This window comes from Rhipicephalus sanguineus, chromosome 11 (assembly GCF_013339695.2).
Source record: "Rhipicephalus sanguineus isolate Rsan-2018 chromosome 11, BIME_Rsan_1.4, whole genome shotgun sequence".
In the NCBI taxonomy this organism is placed as follows: domain Eukaryota; kingdom Metazoa; phylum Arthropoda; class Arachnida; order Ixodida; family Ixodidae; genus Rhipicephalus; species Rhipicephalus sanguineus.
In genome coordinates this window covers 60,381,801-60,403,083 of record NC_051186.1, presented here as the reverse complement: position 1 = coordinate 60,403,083, position 21,283 = coordinate 60,381,801, and the positions used below count along the sequence as shown (strand labels likewise).

The following is a 21,283-nucleotide window of genomic DNA, read 5'->3' as shown; positions in this document are numbered from 1 at the left end:
ACAGCAGGCTATCTCATTTTCGACGTCATGTAGCAGGCGCCGGCAGCTCCGAAGAGAGTGGACACAGGCCTCTATACGAAAAGAGGGCGCCTGACGGAATAGCAACTTCGCGCTCCACTTCTAAATTTTCCTTGCCGCGCACGTCTGCCAGATTTGATCGAGCTGTTCACAGCAGCGTATGCTTTCCGCAGGATGTGCTTTCTCACGAAGCGTGAGGGGTGGTTCCTATGTGGTGGATGCGCACCTGTGTAGTGGAAGTGCACACAGTGGGGCTTTGCCCTTCTTTCATTTATATGTTATTGTTATGACTCTATTTATGCGTCTTTTTACACCCTTACGTTCTTTTTGAAATTAAACATGTTGTATAACACTATATTTTTCAGTCCCATCATACAGAAAACTCGTGTGCAGCCTCACGCCGAAACCAGGCCCTTGCTCAGCGCTTAATAGAACGTGGGTCTTCGATTCCGAAACTGGTTTCTGTAAAAATCTTGGTGCCAAAATATGCGGCACAAACTCGAATGCCTTTCCTTCCTGCAAAACGTGCACGCACAGATGCAGTGGTAAGTTTTTTTTTTTTCGTTATTGTGCAGAAATTCGCACACATAAACAATGAGTTCTCAAATTTTACCCCAGCAACTTCGTTTTCGCTCTGAGCACACTTCCAGACCATTGAAGTATATCCTTTGATAAACTCTCTTAGATGCGTGCGTGTGTGTATGTGTATGTGCGTGCGTGTGTGTGGGGGGGGGGGGCTTCTTTAGGCACCGCGATCCATAGTGCACAAAGCCCAATACAGGTGCCTGACCTTGATATTTGCTACCGGACAATTATCCATATATACAACAGTATATGAGAAATAAAATGACTCAGTCATAAACCAACCTTCCTAGAGGTAACCATATAGACATCGTTATTAAGTGCATCTTCGGAATCTATATCGACCGCTCGCGAAATGCTTGCGCACCGCAAACACAGCACCAGGAACTATCTTTCCGAAGACACGCAAACATCGTATGATGTGCGTCCGCTGCCGACGGTGGAGGAAATGGCTAGTGCGTCTGAAAATCTGTACAGGAAATTCACAAAGGCCGACGAGCCAACGCGGGAGAAAGCAGAACGAAAACATTGCCAAGATTTAGTTGAACGACATTCTCAAGTTTCGGCGCAAAAACGAATATATGAATATCAGGCACCCAGTGAGGATTTTCGGATTAACCTTGTTCACCTAGGGCAATATCTTACTGTGCGAATCGAAATCCTACTTATGCGAATCTTATTCGAACCATCTAGGGAATCTAAATTATTATTCATGTTCAAACCGATGATAATCTTTGATATGTCAGCTGGTCGACAGTTCTTTTTTGGTGATGATTGTTCTCCTTTTAATTTGAAAGAGAGGCAAACTGCGTTGTTCAATAACTGTTCAAGCGTGGCCTCGGCGAGTAGCTCCGGAGACGCGCCGTTGCCGGAGCTAATCGCGGAGGCCATGGTTCAAGTAACTCTTTTTCTTAGTGAATCACAGAGCGCGTCCTACAACAGGCTTTTACGACGCATTTTGCTTGCCGAAGATATCCAAGCTATTTCCATTAGTTCTCGTGTAATGCAGCGCGTTCTCTGTAGTGTTACTTATAGTGTTACTTATGTAATTAAATCCGGAATTAAATCTGAACTTTTATGGCCTTCGCTTCTTCGTGGGCTTCTTGTTATTCCTACATATCGGTACAGTTAGCGCCGAAAAAGTTTTGAAATAGCACTTCTTTTCTGTATTTCGTATTTTTCTATTCATGCTAGAAACGTTCGGCTGTTATATACTTCACTTTCTACAGGATCATTAGTATGCTTTACTAATTACTAATGAAATAATCAAGATCGGCCTCTAGACTGAACGTCTGTGATGTTCCTTGCAAAAAAGTGAGTTTCACCGCAAAAGCGAAAATAAAGGCTAGCACCTCACTCTTTTTTGAAGTACGGCCGCTACAGCGAGCGAAGTGACCTTCGCGTGGTCGATGGCTTCAAAGCGAACTTTGCGATGAACGCGCGTGTACTATCGCTCTCAGTATGAGCTACATCACGTGAGCGCGTGGCCGAGTGCTCTGCAATGTTGTACATGGCGCCGATTATGGCATATTTTCGAGTTATCAGGAGAGAGTTTGGCTGTCCCTGCGAGCGCGACGTATTATCAGCTTCGAAAATGATAACTTCGAGGGTGAAAGCAAGCAAGTGGGGGCGATGCGCCCTCGCAAGAGCAGCCAAACTCTCCCCCGATAACTCGAAAGGGCGGTGTAATCGGCGCCGCTGTACATCCTTGCAGAGCGCTTAGCCACGCGCTCGCGTGACGTAGCTCATACTGAGCGCGATAGTACAAAGCTCCCCACTCAAGAGATGAGCACGTGAGCACAGACCACCACGCCCTGTAGGTCAAAGCACGGAGCAGGGTGTGCGCAGTGCCGCTTCAGTGAAAGACGGGCGGAGCGACGCCCTAGCGCGCCCTTTGCCACCCCCATCTAGCGGGTGATAGTGAACAAGCCTCTGCCACGCTGGAGAACCTCAGAGATCTGCGTACCGCCAACGGTAAATGGTTATATAAATATCTCGCCGTTTATGCTAGAGGATGTATGCGTCCGCGGCTGAGTGATTTACCGCGTCGCGCGCTTCTGAAAAATTTCCTTCTCGACTATTTTAGGGGCGAAGCTCCTTTGGGTGTGGGTCTGTCCCTCCTCTGTAGTATGTAGTAGCAGGTATCCACCTCTAGTTCTTGGAGTGTTCTTAAGATGGCGCTGTCGTGGCCACCTCTAGTTCTCAGAAAGATCCCTAGATGGCGCGGAAGCGCTCGCTGCGTTGCAGATGCGTGCTCTAGCCCCCCCCCCCCTCTCTCGCCTCGCGACGCCGACGCTCCGCGCTCGCTGCGTTGCAGTTGCGTGCTCTAGTCCCCCCCCCCCCCTTCTCTCGTCTCGCGAGGCCGACGCAGACAGCGTCTGCTAGCGAGTTGCTTGATTGAAAAGACCGACTGCTCGCGCTGCACAACCGTTCACTGACCACCCCGTATATATAGGCACTGGATTTTCACCTCCAAGGTAGTGCGTGTGTGAGATTTCTCCTGTGCGTGATTAAGCAATAAAAATTCGCAGCGTACGTGTAAAATTAAAGTGAGCTGCAAGTAGCCATGACTCTCATCGACCCTTTAGTATCAACGCGCCCGATCTCACGTCGTTGATGATGTACTGGGCAGAATTCACGGAAGATTCAAATATGGCGCGTGTCGTTGGTGGCATAGAGTCCTACAATACTTACTAGAGGGAACCCTGGCGCTAGTGTCTATGGGACCTGCAATGCATCGCGCTTCAGCCAGCATGGGAATCATGGGTAGTACACGGATTTGTCTAAACTTCGTTCTTTTGGCTCCGTCTGGCTCCGCGTCGCCTGCATCCGCTTTGTCGCAAAACGAAGTTCAGCAAAAATCAGCAGTTTCACTTCACCACTTTTAACTTCTTTAGGCTCACCGATTCAAATCTGGTCACGAAGTTCACAACGATCCATTCTTTTATCCGAAAGAAAACCAAAACGTAGCAATAAACAAAGCCACAAGTGCGTTCGAAGCCCACAAGCACGAAGACTAGTACGAAGGCAAATCCGTGTACTACCCGTCATTCCCATGGTGGCTGAACGATCGCAGCGCCAGAGTTCCCTCTAGGTCATTTTAGGAAACTCTATGGTTGGTGGAAGGCAATCGTTTGATTTGGTGTGGCGACGTACGCTAGGGGGACCGTTGTAATAAAATCGGCTCGCTGTTGGCGCGCTTTCACTTTCGCTCGGAGTATTCACGGGTTACCGATGATTCTCTCCGGAGCTTCGCCCCACTCATCATCATTCACCCAGTGGATATGCTGTGAATGCTTTTTCTTTGTGGGTATATATATATATATATATATATATATATATATATATATATATATATATATATATATATATATATATATATATATATATCGAACGGCACGGCCTAGAATGTCCATATAATTGTATAATTGCGGTCGCAATAAAAAAGATATATTGTACAGCCTGTTGAATACACCCTCGAGTGCTGTCAGCATTGCGTTGACATTGATTTCTAAATTTGTTGGTGTGATGCACTGTTTTCAAAGTCGTCCCAACTTCCTCCTATTTCAGATAGGCATGAACACGCGGTCTGTGGCCTGCCTCATCATACGATACCAAACACGAAGAAAAATCAGAAACGGCACACAGACCAGTTGGAAGGAAAACACCGAGGACTAGGGCCAGACTAAGCAGGTGGATAGCGTTGTTTTACAAAAGTGTGGAGCACACACAGCGTTACCGTATGAAGAATACCGACATCGCGTCGAGGTGGTTACCCTTAATGTTGCTTCGTTTGTAATAAATAATTAGTTCATGTAATTAGGCAGGAAAGAAAGCATGAAGTTTACGTGCTCATGCGTAGAGGCAGACTGAATATCGTGAAGCCCTTTCCATTGTACAAGCCTCAGTTGTTTCGTTTTGTTGTTGTCCCTATTGCTTAGTGAGTTGTTGTGATTGCAAGCAAGTTATCACCAAAGTCACCTCAGCACTATGGCTACGGCAACGACACGCGCTTGACTTGCACAAGATAGGTTAGAATGCCAACGTATACGCGATTGAAGTGTTGTGCCTTTGCTCTCAACGGCGACGAGCAAAAGCCAAATGAATGACATCGTCGCTCATTGCTCGACATGCTCAGCTGCGAAGTCAGAGTGGTGCTTTGCCTCCAAGAACGCAATGAGTCTTCTGGGCAAAAACACTGCCGTGTTTTCACCCCTTTCACCCATGCGTGCCATACCGCAGCATGACAGACGAACGGAACGACGCGATACTTCAAGCTGCAAGAACAGACTCTTTTCTTCATCCTTCCTCTAGCACACCACAGAGGAGCCACCATGGTTGTGCAGTGGTTACGGTGCTCGGCTGCTGGCCCGAAAGTCGCGGGTTCGAATCCAGCCGCATTTCGAAGGAGGCGAAATGCTCGAGGCATCTGTACTTAGATTTAGGCTCACCGTAAGGTGGACGAAATTTTCGGAGCCCTCTACTACGGTTTGCGTCATAATCGCACCGTTGCACCAGAAGTTGTTATTAGTACACCACAGAGGTGGGGAGCTCTCGAAGCACTGCAAGCAGTCCTGGTCATTCGACTGCTCTGAGACACCTGGTGCCGAGAACCTGAGTGCTGTTTCTGCTGCTCAGCGGGAGTACATTTCGTTCGCTACATCCCGCCAACATGTCGCCTCAGCGTATTTGAGAACACCGCCCAAAGTTCTTCAGTGCAACACGAGAGTTTTCTACGACATTTAATATCTCACTAATATTGCAGCATTGCAGTTTCCTAGATTCACATGACTTACTTTTCGTTGACCACGTTGATTATAGTAGATCGCTACATGAAAAATGTGTAGTTTTCTTAGACATTTCCCAATGCTGGAACTGCGCGGCGCACTTTTTCTCGGTTTTTTAAGAAATAGTTTGCCCGTAATGACTAACTTGCAAGAGAAATCTGTGCGCTATGCAGGCTGCACAAGCTCAGGCGCTCAGAGTTTGCCTTGGTTTGTCAAAATGTGCGCCAACAGGGCCAATTATTGCCATCGCCCGGGACCAATCGATAAAAATGCACATTGCAGTGGAAGCCTTGAGAGATCCCATCGGACATTCCCATCGGACATTTTTCCCCATCCCATGGCCACCACCTTGCAAGAGTAACTTCAGAAACACCACAAGCGTCTTACCGTGCAACGATGTCGAACTATTCCCGCAACCTCCTGTCAGGCTTCAGCTCCGCATCTACATCGATTTCTCGTGTTTCACTAGCCCTGTAGTGCACATTAGCGTAACGGGAAGAAGAACAAGAAGTTGTTCAATGACAAGAAGGAGGAGAGGACGGCTTTGAAAGCAGGTTTCTATCCTGCTACTCCTCACGGGGGTAAGGGGAAAAGGGAAAGAACGAGAAAGAAGGAGGTATTACGATAGGAGGCTATTGTATGGCGTAGAATAACAAAAAAACTTGGAGGACGCCTTAGCTTCGGCTTCAAGAGTAGAACGCGACAGCTTAATCGGGCCCCTGCGCGTCACCTTCTCAATTGCTAGCCAGGTTTTGATTCTCGGTGCATGCCTCAACCATGTCGTAAGGTAACGAACGGCTGTGCGCGCAATATTGGCCGTTTCAAGGTATCCTACAATGCCTACTGCAAGTGCAGTTGTTAAGTGCCCACTACACCATAATTACTCCTTTAGCGAATCAGCGAAGGGCCCACTACGCGTCCGTAAGGCAACACGCGAACCTACGCAGCCGCTCGCTGTGTTCATGCTTTTACTGATGATGATGATTAAATATGTCTGAGCACTTTGTAATGGGTGTGCCTTTAAAACACCCACTCGTTGCGCCAATCACATGCTTTGACGCCTGGTTGTGGTGGTGGTGGTAAACTTTATTGACTAAGATGACAGGAGAGAGTTGGGCACAGCCTTAAGAGCCGGCCCCTTACAAAATCTAGGAGGAATCCCTATTCCGGGACCCCTGTGGCGCCCGCTGCAGCACGCGCTCGGGCCACTAGGGCACGCTGGTCCTCTGGGTCGAGCAACCGAGCAGGGCAGCCTCCCAGCTCTCTCGGGTAGGGGGGGGGGGGAAGGGGCGTGAAGTGGCGGGAACGCTGGGTTTGGGGGGCATGCCCACACCATGTGGAAAGGATCCTGACGCGATTTTACGCTTCTGCCACGCAATATCACATGCGTTAAGGAGACTCCTTCCACTATATGACATTCATATAGTTGTTTTTTTCCGAAGCAGTTTCAAGGGATAATATCAGTCTAAGTGCACCGGTTTCCTTCCCTGTAATCAAGAATAAAAACAGAATAGCGTGCCTTTGTGGTAGAACACGTGCTTGCCACGCAGACGACCTAGGTTCGATTCGCACTCGAACACGAACATTTTTGCGATTTATTTTAATTGCTATAGCAATTATATGGACACTCTCCCCTGTATTTACAGCGAAAGCTGTTATGAGACCATTTCACCGGCCGTTTTTGGCGCCGTAGTTGTCCGCCGCCGCCGCTGGTGTCCGTAACCACTATCGCTCGAAATAAGAAAAAAAAACGAAATAAGAAAAAATTCCAGGATATAACGAGGTTCGAACCTGGGTCCTCTGCGTGGGAGCCCAGTATTCAACCTCTGAGCCATGCCAGTTTTTTTTTTCTTTGTGCTTGAAACTGCTTTGCAAAAAGGTCCTATACAGGCTTCATGTCGGGAAGGAACCACATTAACATATGCAATAAGCGGGGTGGAAGAGTAAAATAAACACCAAGCGTCGCACAACGCTAATCCTGTAATCAGGCGTCACACAATGCGAATTGCGCAACGAGAAGGTTGTTGAATGCTACCAACCCATTACAAAGGGCTCCGCCATAATTCTTCATCGTCATCAGGCACAGCATCAACAAAGTGCGCATAATGGCTTACATGCGTTTAGCACCTACCACGGCTCTCCGTAGAATGACGAAAAGTAGCATAATGCCTGCTTTCCTACATCTCAAAAATTACAATGATTTATAGCATAGTGGGTTCCTCGCAAGTGCACTTGTATTAGTTGCCAAGGGAGCCCATAAGCGCATGATCCATTTCCTCGGGGTCGCAGTAAAGTTCTTCGCCCCCCCTCCCCCACCTCTCTCTCCCACCTCAACGTATGTTATACAGCATGGCGGGATAGGGACATAGCGACCGGGCGTCACCTAATGCAAATTACAAAGCTGGTGGGCCGTTTAAAGCTTCCAACCCATTACAAATGGGTTGAGCCACAATTCTTCATCGTCATCAGTCGTCGCGTCAACAAAGTGCACATAATGCTTACAGACGTGTAGCTGGTGCCTCGCTTCTCCGCAGAATGACGGATGATGGCTTAGTAGGTGCTTCCGAACTTCACAAAAATTGTGATTTATGGCGTAGTGGGTAGCTTGCTTGTATTTATGGCGTGGTGGGTGCTTGCATTAGTAGCCCCAAGAGAGCTTACAACGCTGCTTTAGAAACGCCGCTCTTCCAGCTTTCGCTGTGACTGTGCTGCGGTTTCAGCGCAGGCCTGGCGTTTTTTTTGCCGTCGCCGTTGCCGTCATGTCTTGAATACGTATGTATAGATAGATAGATAGATAGATAGATAGATAGATAGATAGATGTGTAAAAGCCACAAAGGAAAGTAATTCAGAAAATTTTTTTCTGAATCGAGGAATCGAACGGGCGACCTCTCGCTGCGCAACCCGCGGCGTTAGCCGGATAGGCCACGAGCTGTACGTCTTTCAGCATACTAACGGCGAGCTACTTATATATACCATTTACTTCAGCGTGCTTCCTTGGTCACCAGTGAGATGGCGCGAAGTGCGCGAGGGGGGCGCTTTAAAGGTCGTCGCCCCGCTCGTTGCGATGCCCTCGCGCCTCCTGCCTCGCCGGTGCACTTTGCCCTACAGCGCGTGGTCGCCTGCGCGCGCGCTTATCTCCTCTGTGGGGTGGTTTGTATGTCTTCTGCTTTCACCCCGCTGACGTTACAGAGCGTACGAAGATCACTTCGCTCGTTGCAGCGGCCGCATTTGTGAAAGTAGCGCGTTGTTCAAACAGAATGAAATAACTGTGACAGTTGTTAGTTCGCGCTCGTCCTGTGTATACCTGTTCGTTCGTTTCGTGCGTCCTTCTTTATGCTTGAGCAGCGCGCTTTAAGTGTCGAGCTGTGACACTTGATAGTTCGCGCTCGTCCTGTGTGTGTTCGTTTCGTGCGACGTTTGCGCTTGAGCGACGCCCTGCAAACTTCGAGCTGCTTTCCGTTCACCCCGTTACATTCCAGTTTGTGCTATCGCATTCATTGCTTCGGTGTTGCGGCGAAACTGCGACTTTTTTGCATCTTTCTCAATTATTCGTGTAGTGCTTTTTTTTTTCGAAGGAGTTTCGCGAAATAACGTGGCCTTGTGGTAGAACGCGTGCTTGCCACGCAGACGGCCCGCGTTTGATTCTCACTCGAAACACGAAGATGTTTATTCTTTACTTTATTTGCATCTTTCAAGATTATTTTATCACGGACAAGATGAGGATTTTTCGCTCACAGTCAAGGACGCCTACACCGGAATTTCTGTGAAATGAGCTCTTTAACGCAATCGTGCTAAAAAAAGTCTCAGCTCTCACCACCTGTTCTGAAACAGCTTTTATTTTTATTTATTTTTCTTTCTTCTTCTCATTAATAAACGTTGTATCCTCCTCCCTGTTTCTTTTGCACGAGAGGTATGTCGACCATGTGCATGATTATACTGACGGCTCGCCAATAGTCCACTGTTCCTTAGGGTTGTCCCAGCGAGAGCTATTGCCGCCAGTTTTAAGACAGACTACCCGACGACGTCGACGGCTGCGGAACGCGCAGCTCTTGACACTATACTTTGAGTAGTCAATCACGAACAACCACAACGGTGGTAGGTATTCAGCGACTCAAAGGCCGCCCTACTGTCCCTGGTATTAGCCTTGTGGCATGGACAATAACGAAGAAACCGTATTTCAAATCAGGTACCTCATCCATACTTCGTGCTAGAAAGGACCCCACGTGACATTTCAGTAGATGCCATGTCACTGCAACGTGATAGGCAAGCAACGCACACGCCGATAAGGCAGCTTGCTCAGCTCAAGGCGATGAGGTAAAGACAACATCATTCAAGCTCTGATGCTGCTAGCCATCGTCGAGTGATCGCGCAAGATATTACGCACTCCGCTTGGAGTTCTTGGCAGCTTTGCGATGCAAAACGAGTGTAAGCTGTGATGAAATTCAAACGGGTTTCTCAAACTAAAGCGTCAATTGAAGCTCGCCTTCCTGAAAAATCCTAATGGTTTTGCTTGTAACTACGCTACAAAAGGCCGTTGTCCACCATTGCGCATTCGTTAGAGAGCATCAATTGCACCTACCGAGCTCGTTGCACACCCACACCTGGAGTCCTTGCGAGTGTTCTAGCGTTCGTGCTGCGGAGAGAAACAAAGCAACGTCACCCCTGGAGCAATACGAATACCTAACGCTCCCATTATTGAAGAAGGACAATGCACGCTGTTATAGCGTTCGAGCAGTAAGAAAGGCGCAGCGGTCCTGTTAAAATTGGAGAACAACGCCATGAAACTATTGGTCTGCCTGCTAGTTCTGTTGTGCTGCGCCCCTAGCACACACGGTAGGTCTACGTTTGTTTTGTGATGAAGTTTTGAAACACAGAGCAGTCTCGTATCGGCATTTCAGAATAGAAGCGCTTGTGCTTACGTGGACAATTTGCATGCCCATTCTGACCTGCAACTCACTGCGACGGATCTTAGCATTTTCTTACTTGCCTTGTTGTATTGTGCACTATTTATTGGTAAAGTAATGCTGGTTTTTAATGGGCCCCGCCACGGTGGTCTAGTGGTTATGGCGCTCGACTACTGACCCGAAGGTCGCTGGATCGAATCCCGGCCGCGGCGGCTGCATTTTCGATGGAGGCGAAAATGTTTGAGGCCCGTGTACTTAGATTTAGGTGCACGTTAAAGAAACCCAGGTGGTCGAAATTTCCGCAGGCCTCCACTACGGCGTCTCTCATAATAATATCGTGGTTTTGGGACGTTAAACCCCAGATATCATTATTATTGGTTTTAAATGGGTTGAGTCAGGCGCATAATCAATCTTGGCTGAAGATGTACACTTGCATAGGTTAGTAGACGTCACACGAAAATATACAACATATTCAAGCGAAACTCGTTTTGAGTTAGAGATTTTGGTGGCGGTGGCGATGGTATAGAACGCGAAAAACACGGCGAGCCTACAGAAACGCGGTCCTCGAAGGTACGCCGGCCACATGCGTGTTTGTATGGGCCGTTTTCCAATAATTGATGCTTTGTCTACTGTGTGCTTGTCGGCGAGAGGCCGTTTCGGATATGTCAGTGTGATCTTTCATGGAGTTGGTATGCCCTTTCACGTTACCACATTTCATTGTTGCCTGGTTATGAATGCATTGCCGTTGTTGTTACCGGTAGCAACTGAAGCGTTGCGCTGCCAAGCATGTGGATGATGGTCCGATTCCTCATATGGACAAGGGAAAGCATAACGTGGGCGCACTGTGCAATGCGAAAGAAAGAAAGAAAGAAAGAAAGAAAGAAAGAAAGAAAGAAAGGAAATGCAAGCAACGTAGTACGTCAGGCACGCAGACGCAAGGTTTCGCTTGCTCCTATTTTCCCTACAGGGCAAGGCCTCCATAATTTTTTGCTGTGTTTTCTTGTAACAAAGACAGAAAGGCACCTAAGGCGGTGTAGTTCGAACTGAAGTAAAGTGTGGGATTGGGCTAGTTGGTATTCAAATATTAAGCTGCTCAGCGCAAAAATTTTACACGGTACACATACAAACGACGAGGACAAGCGCAGACTTCCAACTGATTTTTATTACAAAAAATTGGGGGACCCTTAAGCTTCGCCTTTAAGAGTTGAACGCGATAGCGAAATCCAGCCCCTAGTGCGCACTTCAACCACTAAGTGCATACTTATTAATGTGTATTGTTACACACACACGCGCACACACGCGCGCGAATTTTACAGGCTTTCGATCTAAAGCAAGAGTCGCATGGCCTCCAAGATATACGCCGCGCGCCGGCCCTCTCGGATGCCATGAAACGTCGAGACATATTTCTCACAAGGCTTCACAGATGGCAGCACATTATCTAGCGTTTGCTGCGTTTGCTTGATATGTTTTCCTCTAGATGGACATAGTTGTCCATTTTTAGAGCTGTTTGAAAGTTCGTGTGTGTATTTAGCGGCGATGGCTGCATTTCCCGGCGTTTTTCGACGTAGTTTGATGGCCTCGCGAATGCTCCTACCGTATGGGCTCGTTTTCGTCGTGACACCTGCCGAACAAAATGCGTCGAGACTCCTTTCACTACATGAGATTTATGTAGTGTTTTTGTCCGAAGCAGCTGCAAGCAACACCGTGGCTTGGTGGTAAGACACCTGCTTGCCACGCGAACGGCCCGGGTTCGATCCTCATTGGGACCGAAGATTTTATCGTTTATTTTATTTGCTACTTTCTCGATTTTTCGCTCACGGATGATTTTTCGCTCACAACCAACGGTGCCGACGCCGACAGCGGAATTTCTGCGACACGAGCTCTCTAACGCTACCGCGTTAATACGCACACATATATAGGCTACAGACCAGAATAAGATCACATGCTTATCCAGGCACTTAAAAACAAAAAAGAAACCAAAAAACCTAAAAGGCAAGAAAGAACCCCCAAAGAACCAAGATATCACCTTGGGACACCACGTGCCGAAGAATTCAAATACGTCAATTCTTTTTCCCATAAGGAAATGGACGGTTTACTGATGCAACTTCCTTTAGCTGTTGTTGCGGCCTCAATTATGACTCTAGTGCCTTCGTTAGGCTGCGTGGCGAGAACACGGAAAAAGAATTGACGTATTTGAATTCTTCGGCACGTGGTGTCCCAAGGTGATATCTTGGTTCTTTGGGGGTTCTTTCTTGCCTTTTAGGTTTTTTGGTTTATTTTTTGTTTTTAAGTGTCTGGATAAGCATGTGATCTTATTGTGGTCTGTAGCCTATATATGTGTGCGTATTTGTAATAAAAATCTGTTGGAATTCTGCGCTTGTCCTCGTCGTTTGTATGTGTACCGTGTAAAATTTTTGCGCTGAGCAATTTAATAGTGGTTCGAGCATCTGCCTTCGGCACGATAGTTCGAGGTCAGCTCCCACCATTGTCACATTTCAAAAAAAATTTAATGCGAAGCATTTCTCGGCGAACCTTTAGCATTTTGGGCGTTTCTATCTACGTATCCATCTATCTAGCTATCTAGCCGCCGACGTCTGGGTGCTCTCATGACCGCCTGCTTACTTTGGTGTAGAACAAAATTGGCATGGGAAGGTAATAGGATTCGACGAATATGACTGTCTGGTCATGACCTGAATAACGTGAAAATGCTGTCGCGTACGCCGTCATACCCTTTCCTCCAGACATGTGTGGCACATACCCGTTTACCACGGGGCGCGGTGTACGGGTATGCGCCACAGGTGACTGACAGTTTATAGCTGCCCAAGAACGGCAAGAGCAGACAGTGGTAATTTAAATGCGAGAGCGTTAAGAAATACCGACACCAGCAGCGTTGAGCCGACGAATGGAAATCATGAAAGTTGGGATCCCAGCAGGAATCGAACTAAATCATTCTGCGAGGCAATCAGGTATTCTACCACAGAGCCACGCCAGTTCTATAAACAGGTTTGGAAAAAAGCTTCTGCAGGCGTAATGTCGGTGCAACGTCAACTGTGGTTGTGGTGTTGGCTTTCTCATTTTGCAAGAAAGCAATAAACTCTGCATATGTACTCCTGCGATACAGGCGTCATATCAGATTAACGTATGTGGTTACAGTGTTGGGCCAGCATTTATAGCGGTCTAATAAACATTAAATTTTTATTCCTATGATTCGGCAAGCTATATTGAAGTATTTCTCGACCCCGGAGGAATACATTAACGAAAGTTACGTATGAGATTCACATGATTGCACCATAAAGTGCGCTTAGTTTCGATAATACTGACGTATGTACTCTAACGTAAGGGCTGCCGTTACGTGACACCATAACTTACCCTTTAAACGCCAGTGTTGTCGACGTGCCTGCTAAGCCCACGATGTGCACACAGCTACTAAACTTACAAAAAGACATCGATCCACGTCGTAACGCTTGGTTCAAAACCATAAAATAAAGCATAGAAGTACTCGCTGACTGCTTCGCATGAAACCGATTCCCACAACACGTGGGATCTGCCTTTTTTTTTCATTTATCTGGCTTAGATATTCGCTGGGATGACGTCACACGCACGCATTTGTGTGCGAGTGTTCACGTGTGTTTCCATGTTTGTGTTTTTGTGTTCGTGCGTACGTCCCGCCAGAGATTTCCTCCCTTTACTGAACAAGTTTAAGATATTCCACAATGGAATTTACGAACTGGTCGTCTGGAATAAACAAAAACAAAATTCAACCAAAGTGTCGTTAAGGCCATAGACCTTCCCAGTAACCTTTCCTTACAATGCAAATGTCACTTCTACGTTTAGCACAGTGTAGATGACTTGAAGCGTAAAGTATGCGTGAAAATTACCAAGCTCTTTTCTTTCCTCTTTCGGTATATGCAGGTATCAAACAGTTCATCTTCAAGTACTGCATGACATCGCAAACGGCCCGTGTATGCAGAGAACACGCACAGTCTTGGGGTATTGATTTCGTAACAAGAGCGTGCAAGCTATTCTCTCCTGACACTTGCACTTTAACGAACCAAACCAAGTTTGTGTCAGAGAAGGCGTGTCAGCATATGTGCGTACGTGAGTACAACGGTGCACTCTTTTTGCACCTGAGCTGTCTTAGATAACCCTTGCTGGCGTTGGCGACGCATAAAGAAATAAGTAGATAAATTTTCTTCGCGAAGTAGGGTTTGAACCCCAGTGCCCACGATCCGAAGGCAGGTCTCATCACCACTGGGCTATACGCCCACGCTTGCGATACACGAATGTTACAAAGGTAACTTCGGTGATGTACAAAAGGTAATTACAAACCTAATTTCGGTGAAATACAAAATATTTAGGAAGGTAATTTCAAATAGGATATGAGAAGCATTTGACATCAGTCAACCTAGAAAACAAGCAGGTTTCAGGAAAGGCAACTCTACGATGGATCACATTCATGTGATCAATCAGGTGATGGAGAAAGTTGCTGAATACAACAGACACCTTCATTTTAGCTTTCATAGACTACGAAAAGGTATTCAACTCAGTAGAGATACGAGCAGTCTTAAGAGCGCTAAGTCTACAAGCAATGCCTAAAACGTATGTCAGTACTTTAGGCGACATCTTATTTATTATTATTACTGTTTTTTTATTTATTATTATTGTTCCTCTTTTGTAGAAATTTGTCTGCCCTTATGTTCTATGCTGCCTCACTGTTGGAGCAATGTGTGGGTGACAAGGCCTCAGTCAGGCAAACAGTGTTCTGCCTTTAGCCTTGCCATCCAAGACTCATTCTGTGTCTGAAATAAATAAATAAATAAATAAATAAATAAATAAATAAATAAATAAATAAATAAATAAATAAATAAATCTACAAAGACCTCACAGCTACATTACTTCTCCAGAAAAAAAGCGATAACATTACGATAGAAAGAGGAGTCAGACAAGGCGTTAAAATATCCCCATTGTTGTTACCTGCATACTTAGATAAAGTATTTAAACAGATAGACTGGACAGATAGACTGGGAAGAAGCAAGCATCAAAGTTGACGAAGAATTCTCAGCAACCAAAGATTTGCAGATGACCTAGTAGTGTTCAGTATTCATGGCAGCGAATTGCAAAAAATGATTGAAGGAATTAAACCGAAAAAGTATTAAGGTAGGCCTCAAAATGAATATGACTAAGACAAAGATGAAGATCAATAACCTGGTGAAATAGAAAGAGTCCACGACTGGAAACCATACATTGGAGTGTGTACAAGAATATGTATACCCATAGGACAAGTATTAACAGGAGAGCCTAATCATGAAACAAAAATTGACCGAAGCATAAGAATAGGCTGCAGCGCATTCTGCACGCATTCCCAAATAATGCCAGGAAGTCTGCCACTGTCCTTAAAGCGAAAATGAAAAAATTGCTGCTAGTGCTACCATATACGGCTAAAACATGGAGGATAACAAAGCAACTAGAGAAAAAGCTGAGGACTACGCAGCGTGTAATGGAACGTAAAGTGAAAGCAGTAACGTTAAGAGACCTGAGGACGGCACAATGGATCAGACAACAAACAGCGGTTGCAGATATCCTAGCTGACATTAAGCGAAAGAAATGGACCCGGGCTGGCCACGTAATGCGTAGAACAGACAACCGGTGAGCAGTACGAGCAACAGAATGGTTACCAAGGGATTCGAAACGCAGTCGAGGTAGGCAGGGAGTTAGATAGAGTGACGAAATTAAAAAGTTCGTAGGGATAAAGTGGAACCAGCCTACACAGGATAGGGCAAACTGGAGAACTCTTTTTGCCAGATGGCGTCACGTGGCACGTGACCTTTTCGCGGCGTGGCAGCTGACTAATAAAATTTCGCATGCTACCTAAGACTGTGGGGCGAGGCCTTCGCTATGAGAGAATGAAAGAAGAGGTGTAGGTAGAGCATCGCAGGTGTAATGCGAACGCCGTTTCAGTGATACAGGCTTTTCTTCAACAGTGAAGCATGGTCTCGCCTCACCAAACTGTAGTCCCTTAAAACAGGCGAAAGTTCAAGATAAGCGGTGTCGAATTGACAAGAGCAGACTAAACATGTAAAAAGGGTATAGAGTGGTGCTTCAAACGTAGCCTCTGATATCGCAAATTATCAGACATCCCAGTATCGGTACATCAAGAGAATCTTCCTGAACAGGCGAAGAATGATGGTTTCTTGCATGATATTTGTTATATGTGTTCGAATAAAATGGCAGGTGCATGGTGTAATGTGTCGTACTCTATATATACTGCACGTGTCCTGCTTAGAAATACGCACATTTTTGTACAACCAGATGCTGTTACTTAGTGTAATGGATATTAGGATCGCAGAGTGTCACCTTTTTTTGCATTGATCATTTTTGTAAGCCAATTTACGTGTTGTATTCCATCCTTATCCATATTCTGCCGAATATTAAAATTTTTCGTAATGACATTTCCTGCAGCCCCACCACAACGAAAACTTATATGCAGCTTGATGCCAAAACCTGGCCCCTGCTCATCTCTTAATAAGACTTGGTACTTTGATCCCACAAGTGACTCCTGTAAAAGTTTTGTTGGCGCAAAATGCGGAGCAAATCCTAACGCCTTTCCCTCGTGCAAGGTGTGCTCGCACAGATGCAGTCGTAAGTTTTTTTTTACTTCTCCCATCACTCACCATAGGTCAGCAGTTGAATAAACGTTTACTCCTCTTCCTATTACTCAGAATTTCAGAAAACCGCTAAGGATTGTACGTGGACGTTGTTAGAAGGTTATAGAAGGACTGTAGGAAGACGGGGAAGATGAGGGTATTCTGAATAAAGAACATGGCTGACACCATAGTCTAGCCCAACTTGTATTATTACAAATTGGCGCAGCCACGTAAAGTTTCTTTGTGAAAATTCAAGTCGAGATGTGGGTGGACTTCACCATTGGGGCAAATCAACGCGGTGGCATCCGGATCTTGGCTGCAACGCCTCAAGATGAAGAGGAACAAGCTCTTCCGGAAGCAGTGAGCACTGGCGCGTTTGTCTCCTACATAAGCACAATAACCCAGCTCACTCCAGGTGATTTGATTCCCGAAGGAACAGTGAGGATCAATATGAAACTTCGAGATTATGAGAATTTTGTTCTGACTCCAGTTGGAAACTACGCGAAGCCTGCTACCGTTGCTTCGTCTTACAGTTCCGTCGAGCTGACAAGTTTCTTGAAATGCAACAGGAACAGAACAGGCAGCAAAATGATTTAATGCGGTTGCTTGTAAACGTGACCGAACGAATAAGCAGACGGAGTCTCGAACACGTGAAGCCACACATGTTTGACGGAGAGTCTAGCAGTCCCGAGTCCTGGCTAACATTTTACGAATATGCATGCAATGAAAACTACTGGCATTGTGACGAGGATAAAGTGAAAAACATGCGATTATTCCTCTCGGGAATAGCGAAGAGTTGGTACGAGTTGCGTGTCAACGCTCACAGCAACACGCCATGGACAGAGTTGAACGGAAGCTTTCTCAGCTCTTTTGGCGAGAACAAGGTGTTGCTATGGGACAAAGCAATCGCATTCAAGTACACGTCTGGATCTGCACTTAGCTATTTTTTGAGAAAAGGCTGTTGCTCCAGCTGGCTGACCCATCCTTGCCTGAGACGTCTGTGGTTCCGTTTATCATCCATGGTTTCAGTCTGGACCTCCAGAAGCAGATGCAAGTGAGAGGACCCAAGAAGGTTGAAGGCCTTCTGCGGGGAATGCGAAACCTCTACCTCCAGGACCTAGGAACCCAGCGTCAAACCATGACAACTGCAGCAAGGTGTGCAGGTACTACACGAGCTGATGAAAGACGCCCCCTTGCACACTGGAAGTCTACTGCAACGCGTGTGTCGTTTTTAATCGACCAGGGAGACTCAGGCCATAATGAGGAGCTAGCTGATGTCAAAAAAAAATATGAATAGAGAGGGTCTCGGCTTCCGTCCGATGACATCAAGAGAAGCTGTTCATTTGTCTCATACAAATATATTGTACATATTTATTTTTGTTAATGGAAAGCAAAGGAGCGCGTTAGTTGAGAGTGGAGCCAGCGTCACAGTCATAAATGCCAGTATTGTTGGGAGTGAGAAAGTAAAACAGGGACGGCCGGTAGAAGTGCACGAATACGATGGAAGGCGAGATGTTCCCGATAAATGGACTTGTGTTACCGTATCATGTCACGGCAACACTGTCGCTGCGCAAGCACTGGTACTGGACGGAGTGCCCTATGAATTACTCCTTTCCCGTCCAGCCATCAGTGCCCTTCACCTTAACATCTACTGGACTGGAGAAGTTACTACAGAAGAAAACCGCCACAGCCTCACCGCTTCACCTTCACCTTCGATGTCTCTAAGGGAGATATCGTCAGGTTATGTTAAGACGCTTTACCCGGAATTGCTACGCTTGAAAGGATATCCTACGGCAACTACAAAGTTTGAGGTACCATTCAAGCTACATGATACGACGGTGGTGAGAAAAAAGCACTACAATATGTCAAGGGAGAAAAAGTGACTTCAGAACGAGATCTAAAAGATGTTGGATGCACAGATCATTCGTCCATCCACGTCTGCATTCGCGTCGCCCATAACCATTGCACCTAAGGAAGATGGAAGTCTTCGACTCGACACTGACTACAGACAAATTAATAAGCAGACAGAGCTTTTTCCGTTTCCTATGCCACGTATAGACTCTATGACAGATGACACGGGTGGATGCAGAGTGTTTACGAGCGTTGACTTATGCAAAGGTTTTTAACAAGTTCCGCTATCTGAAAAATTCAAGAAATATTCTGCATTCATAACGCCCTTTGAAATGTACGAGTATAATAGACTCCCAAGGTGATTTAAATATGTGCCTCTGGCACTGTGCTTCGTTATTTCTTGCCAGAAGTCTCGTCCCCGATTGTATAACTTAATGAATTACCAAAAGTACAGCTGGCTTTCGCCTTCATGTGTTGCAGAGAGCGCAGCATGCTGCCGAACGTTAGTATATCCGAGTGGATAAACGTATCAGTCCGTCATATATATCCCTAGATTGAATGCTTGTAACGTCATTTACAAAACGAAGATGTATCTTATTGGTTCATTAATATACCCTTGTTCGCAGCCATTATTACGCTGTCACAGCAGTCGAAATCTGTTTGCACGGGGTACTTTCCTCTAATTCGCCCTAACCTTCTCTTGCTTCAGATAGCAATGCCATTGCAGTCTGTGGCCTGCCCCATCATCCACAACCGAAGCCGAAGAAAAAGGAGGGACACGCCGAAAGGGTGGAGAGAAAGCACGGACACATCGGGCCAGACTAGGCAGGGGACTGGCGTTATTTCCCGCAATCCTAATATTAATATCTGGGGGTTTAACGTCCCAAAACCACGATATGATTATGAGGGACGCAGCAGTGGAAGGCTCTGGAAATTTCTACCATGTGGGGCTCTTTAAGGGGTACCTAAATCTAAATATACGGGCCTCAAAAATTTTTGCCGCCATCGAAAATGCAGCCGCCGAGGCCGGCATAGGCGTGCGCACAGCCCCCCCCCCTAATCACCTAAGAGGGGGGGCGCAAAATCTGCCCCGTACATTGACCCTTCTTTTCACTAAGAAGGGGGGGGGGCGAAATCTGCCTCGTACATTGACTTAATAGGAGGGAAGGGCGCTGCGATGAATCTTCGCCCCCCCCCCCCTGTTGACGAATCCTGCGCACGTTTATGGAGGCCGGGATTCGATCCCGCGACCGCAGGGTTAGCAGTCGAGTGCCATAACCACTGGAGACCACCGTGGCGATGCCCCTGCAATCCTGGAGCACGCGCAGTGATACGGAAATGAGTCTGGCCGTTGTGCCTTTACGGTTATCCTCACTACTACTTCGTTTTAGTAAAAAAAAAGCTAATGAATGTACGTAAATAGAGATTTGAAACGCCATAATTTAACATATAAACGCGGATGATGAAAACTGGACATCATCAGTGACTTAATTAGCTTGTATTTGTTGTTTCTTTGTGTGCTTAGTTCCTTGAAACAGCCACGGTGATCTATTGGCTATAGCGCTCGACTGCCGATCCGAAGGTCGCGGGATCGAATCCCGCCGGCCGCATTTCGATGGAGACGAAATGCTGGAGGCTCGTGCACTGAGATCTTTGTGCACGTTTAAGAACGCCAGATCGTCAAAATTCCCAAAGACCTCCACTACGGCGTCCCTCGTAATCATATCGCTGTTTTGGGACAAAAAAAAACCCAACAATTATGTCAGAATGTTTTGACGAATTTCTGCCATTTTTTTTTCGTACAAACGTATATTTATTCACGTGTGTAAGTCTACGATTGTCTTCCAGTTGTAATGCTTACTGTAATCTGTTGTGTAACTTGCTGAAATTCGTGCACTGTGTTCTTTTTCCTGCCCCTCCTTCTTGGTCTTCGGATTCAAGTATGTACTAAATAAAATCTAATTTCTCCATTGTCCAGCTGTCTCTGTTGCGAAAGGAATTACTGTGAGCTAAATCCAGTTATCGCCAGCGCGACACTTGCATTACGTGGGCGTGAGACGGGTGCAATTGTCTTGCAGGTGATTCGTAAGAATGTCTACATAGATGTGATGGATTCTAGGGTATGGGTATATACGACAACTCGTATGGCGAGCACAAATCATGACTGAAGAAAACGTACACTCGCCAACTAAAATAGAATACAAAACAACAGAAGTGACGTTTCTGCGTCCAGTACGGGTGCCTTGTTCACAATGAACGAATGAATGGCGGTCTCTCATATATATATATATATATATATATATGCGTCGAAAGACGCAACGCGCTTGAGTACACCTCAGGACCCCGTGTCTGATCTATCGTGTCAGTAGTAGATTGTGTGCAGAGATGTTTGATGAGCAGGCGGGAAGATAATCTTGGGCGCAGAAACGCCGTATTGGGTGCCGAAACGTCATTGCTGTCGTCTTGTGTTCCATTTCAGTCGACGAGTGTACGTCT

At 46.3% G+C, this 21,283-nt stretch overlaps 1 protein-coding gene across 6 annotated transcripts in view; it reads left to right on the top strand.

Moving 5' to 3' along the window:
• LOC119375490 (tissue factor pathway inhibitor 2) overlaps window positions 1-20,749 on the top strand; it is a 35,712-nt gene extending 14,963 nt beyond the window's left edge. For 2 of the 6 annotated variants that reach the window (XR_005180361.2, XR_005180359.2), the window contains exons 3-7: window positions 384-563; window positions 4,171-4,293; window positions 14,205-14,390; window positions 16,752-16,931; window positions 19,497-20,749. Coding sequence is in view for 2 of the 6 variants with exons in the window: in XM_037645670.2 (XP_037501598.1) it covers window positions 384-563; window positions 14,205-14,390; window positions 16,752-16,931; window positions 19,497-19,612 (662 nt within the window). In the remaining 4 variants the exon portion in view is untranslated. Of the gene's footprint in view, window positions 1-383; window positions 564-4,170; window positions 4,294-9,084; window positions 9,108-14,204; window positions 14,391-16,751; window positions 16,932-19,496 lie in introns of those variants that run through there. The other 4 variants (XM_037645670.2, XM_037645669.2, XR_005180360.2 and 1 more) reach the window with 3 other exon arrangements.
• Window positions 20,750-21,283: the final 534 nt, after the last annotated feature.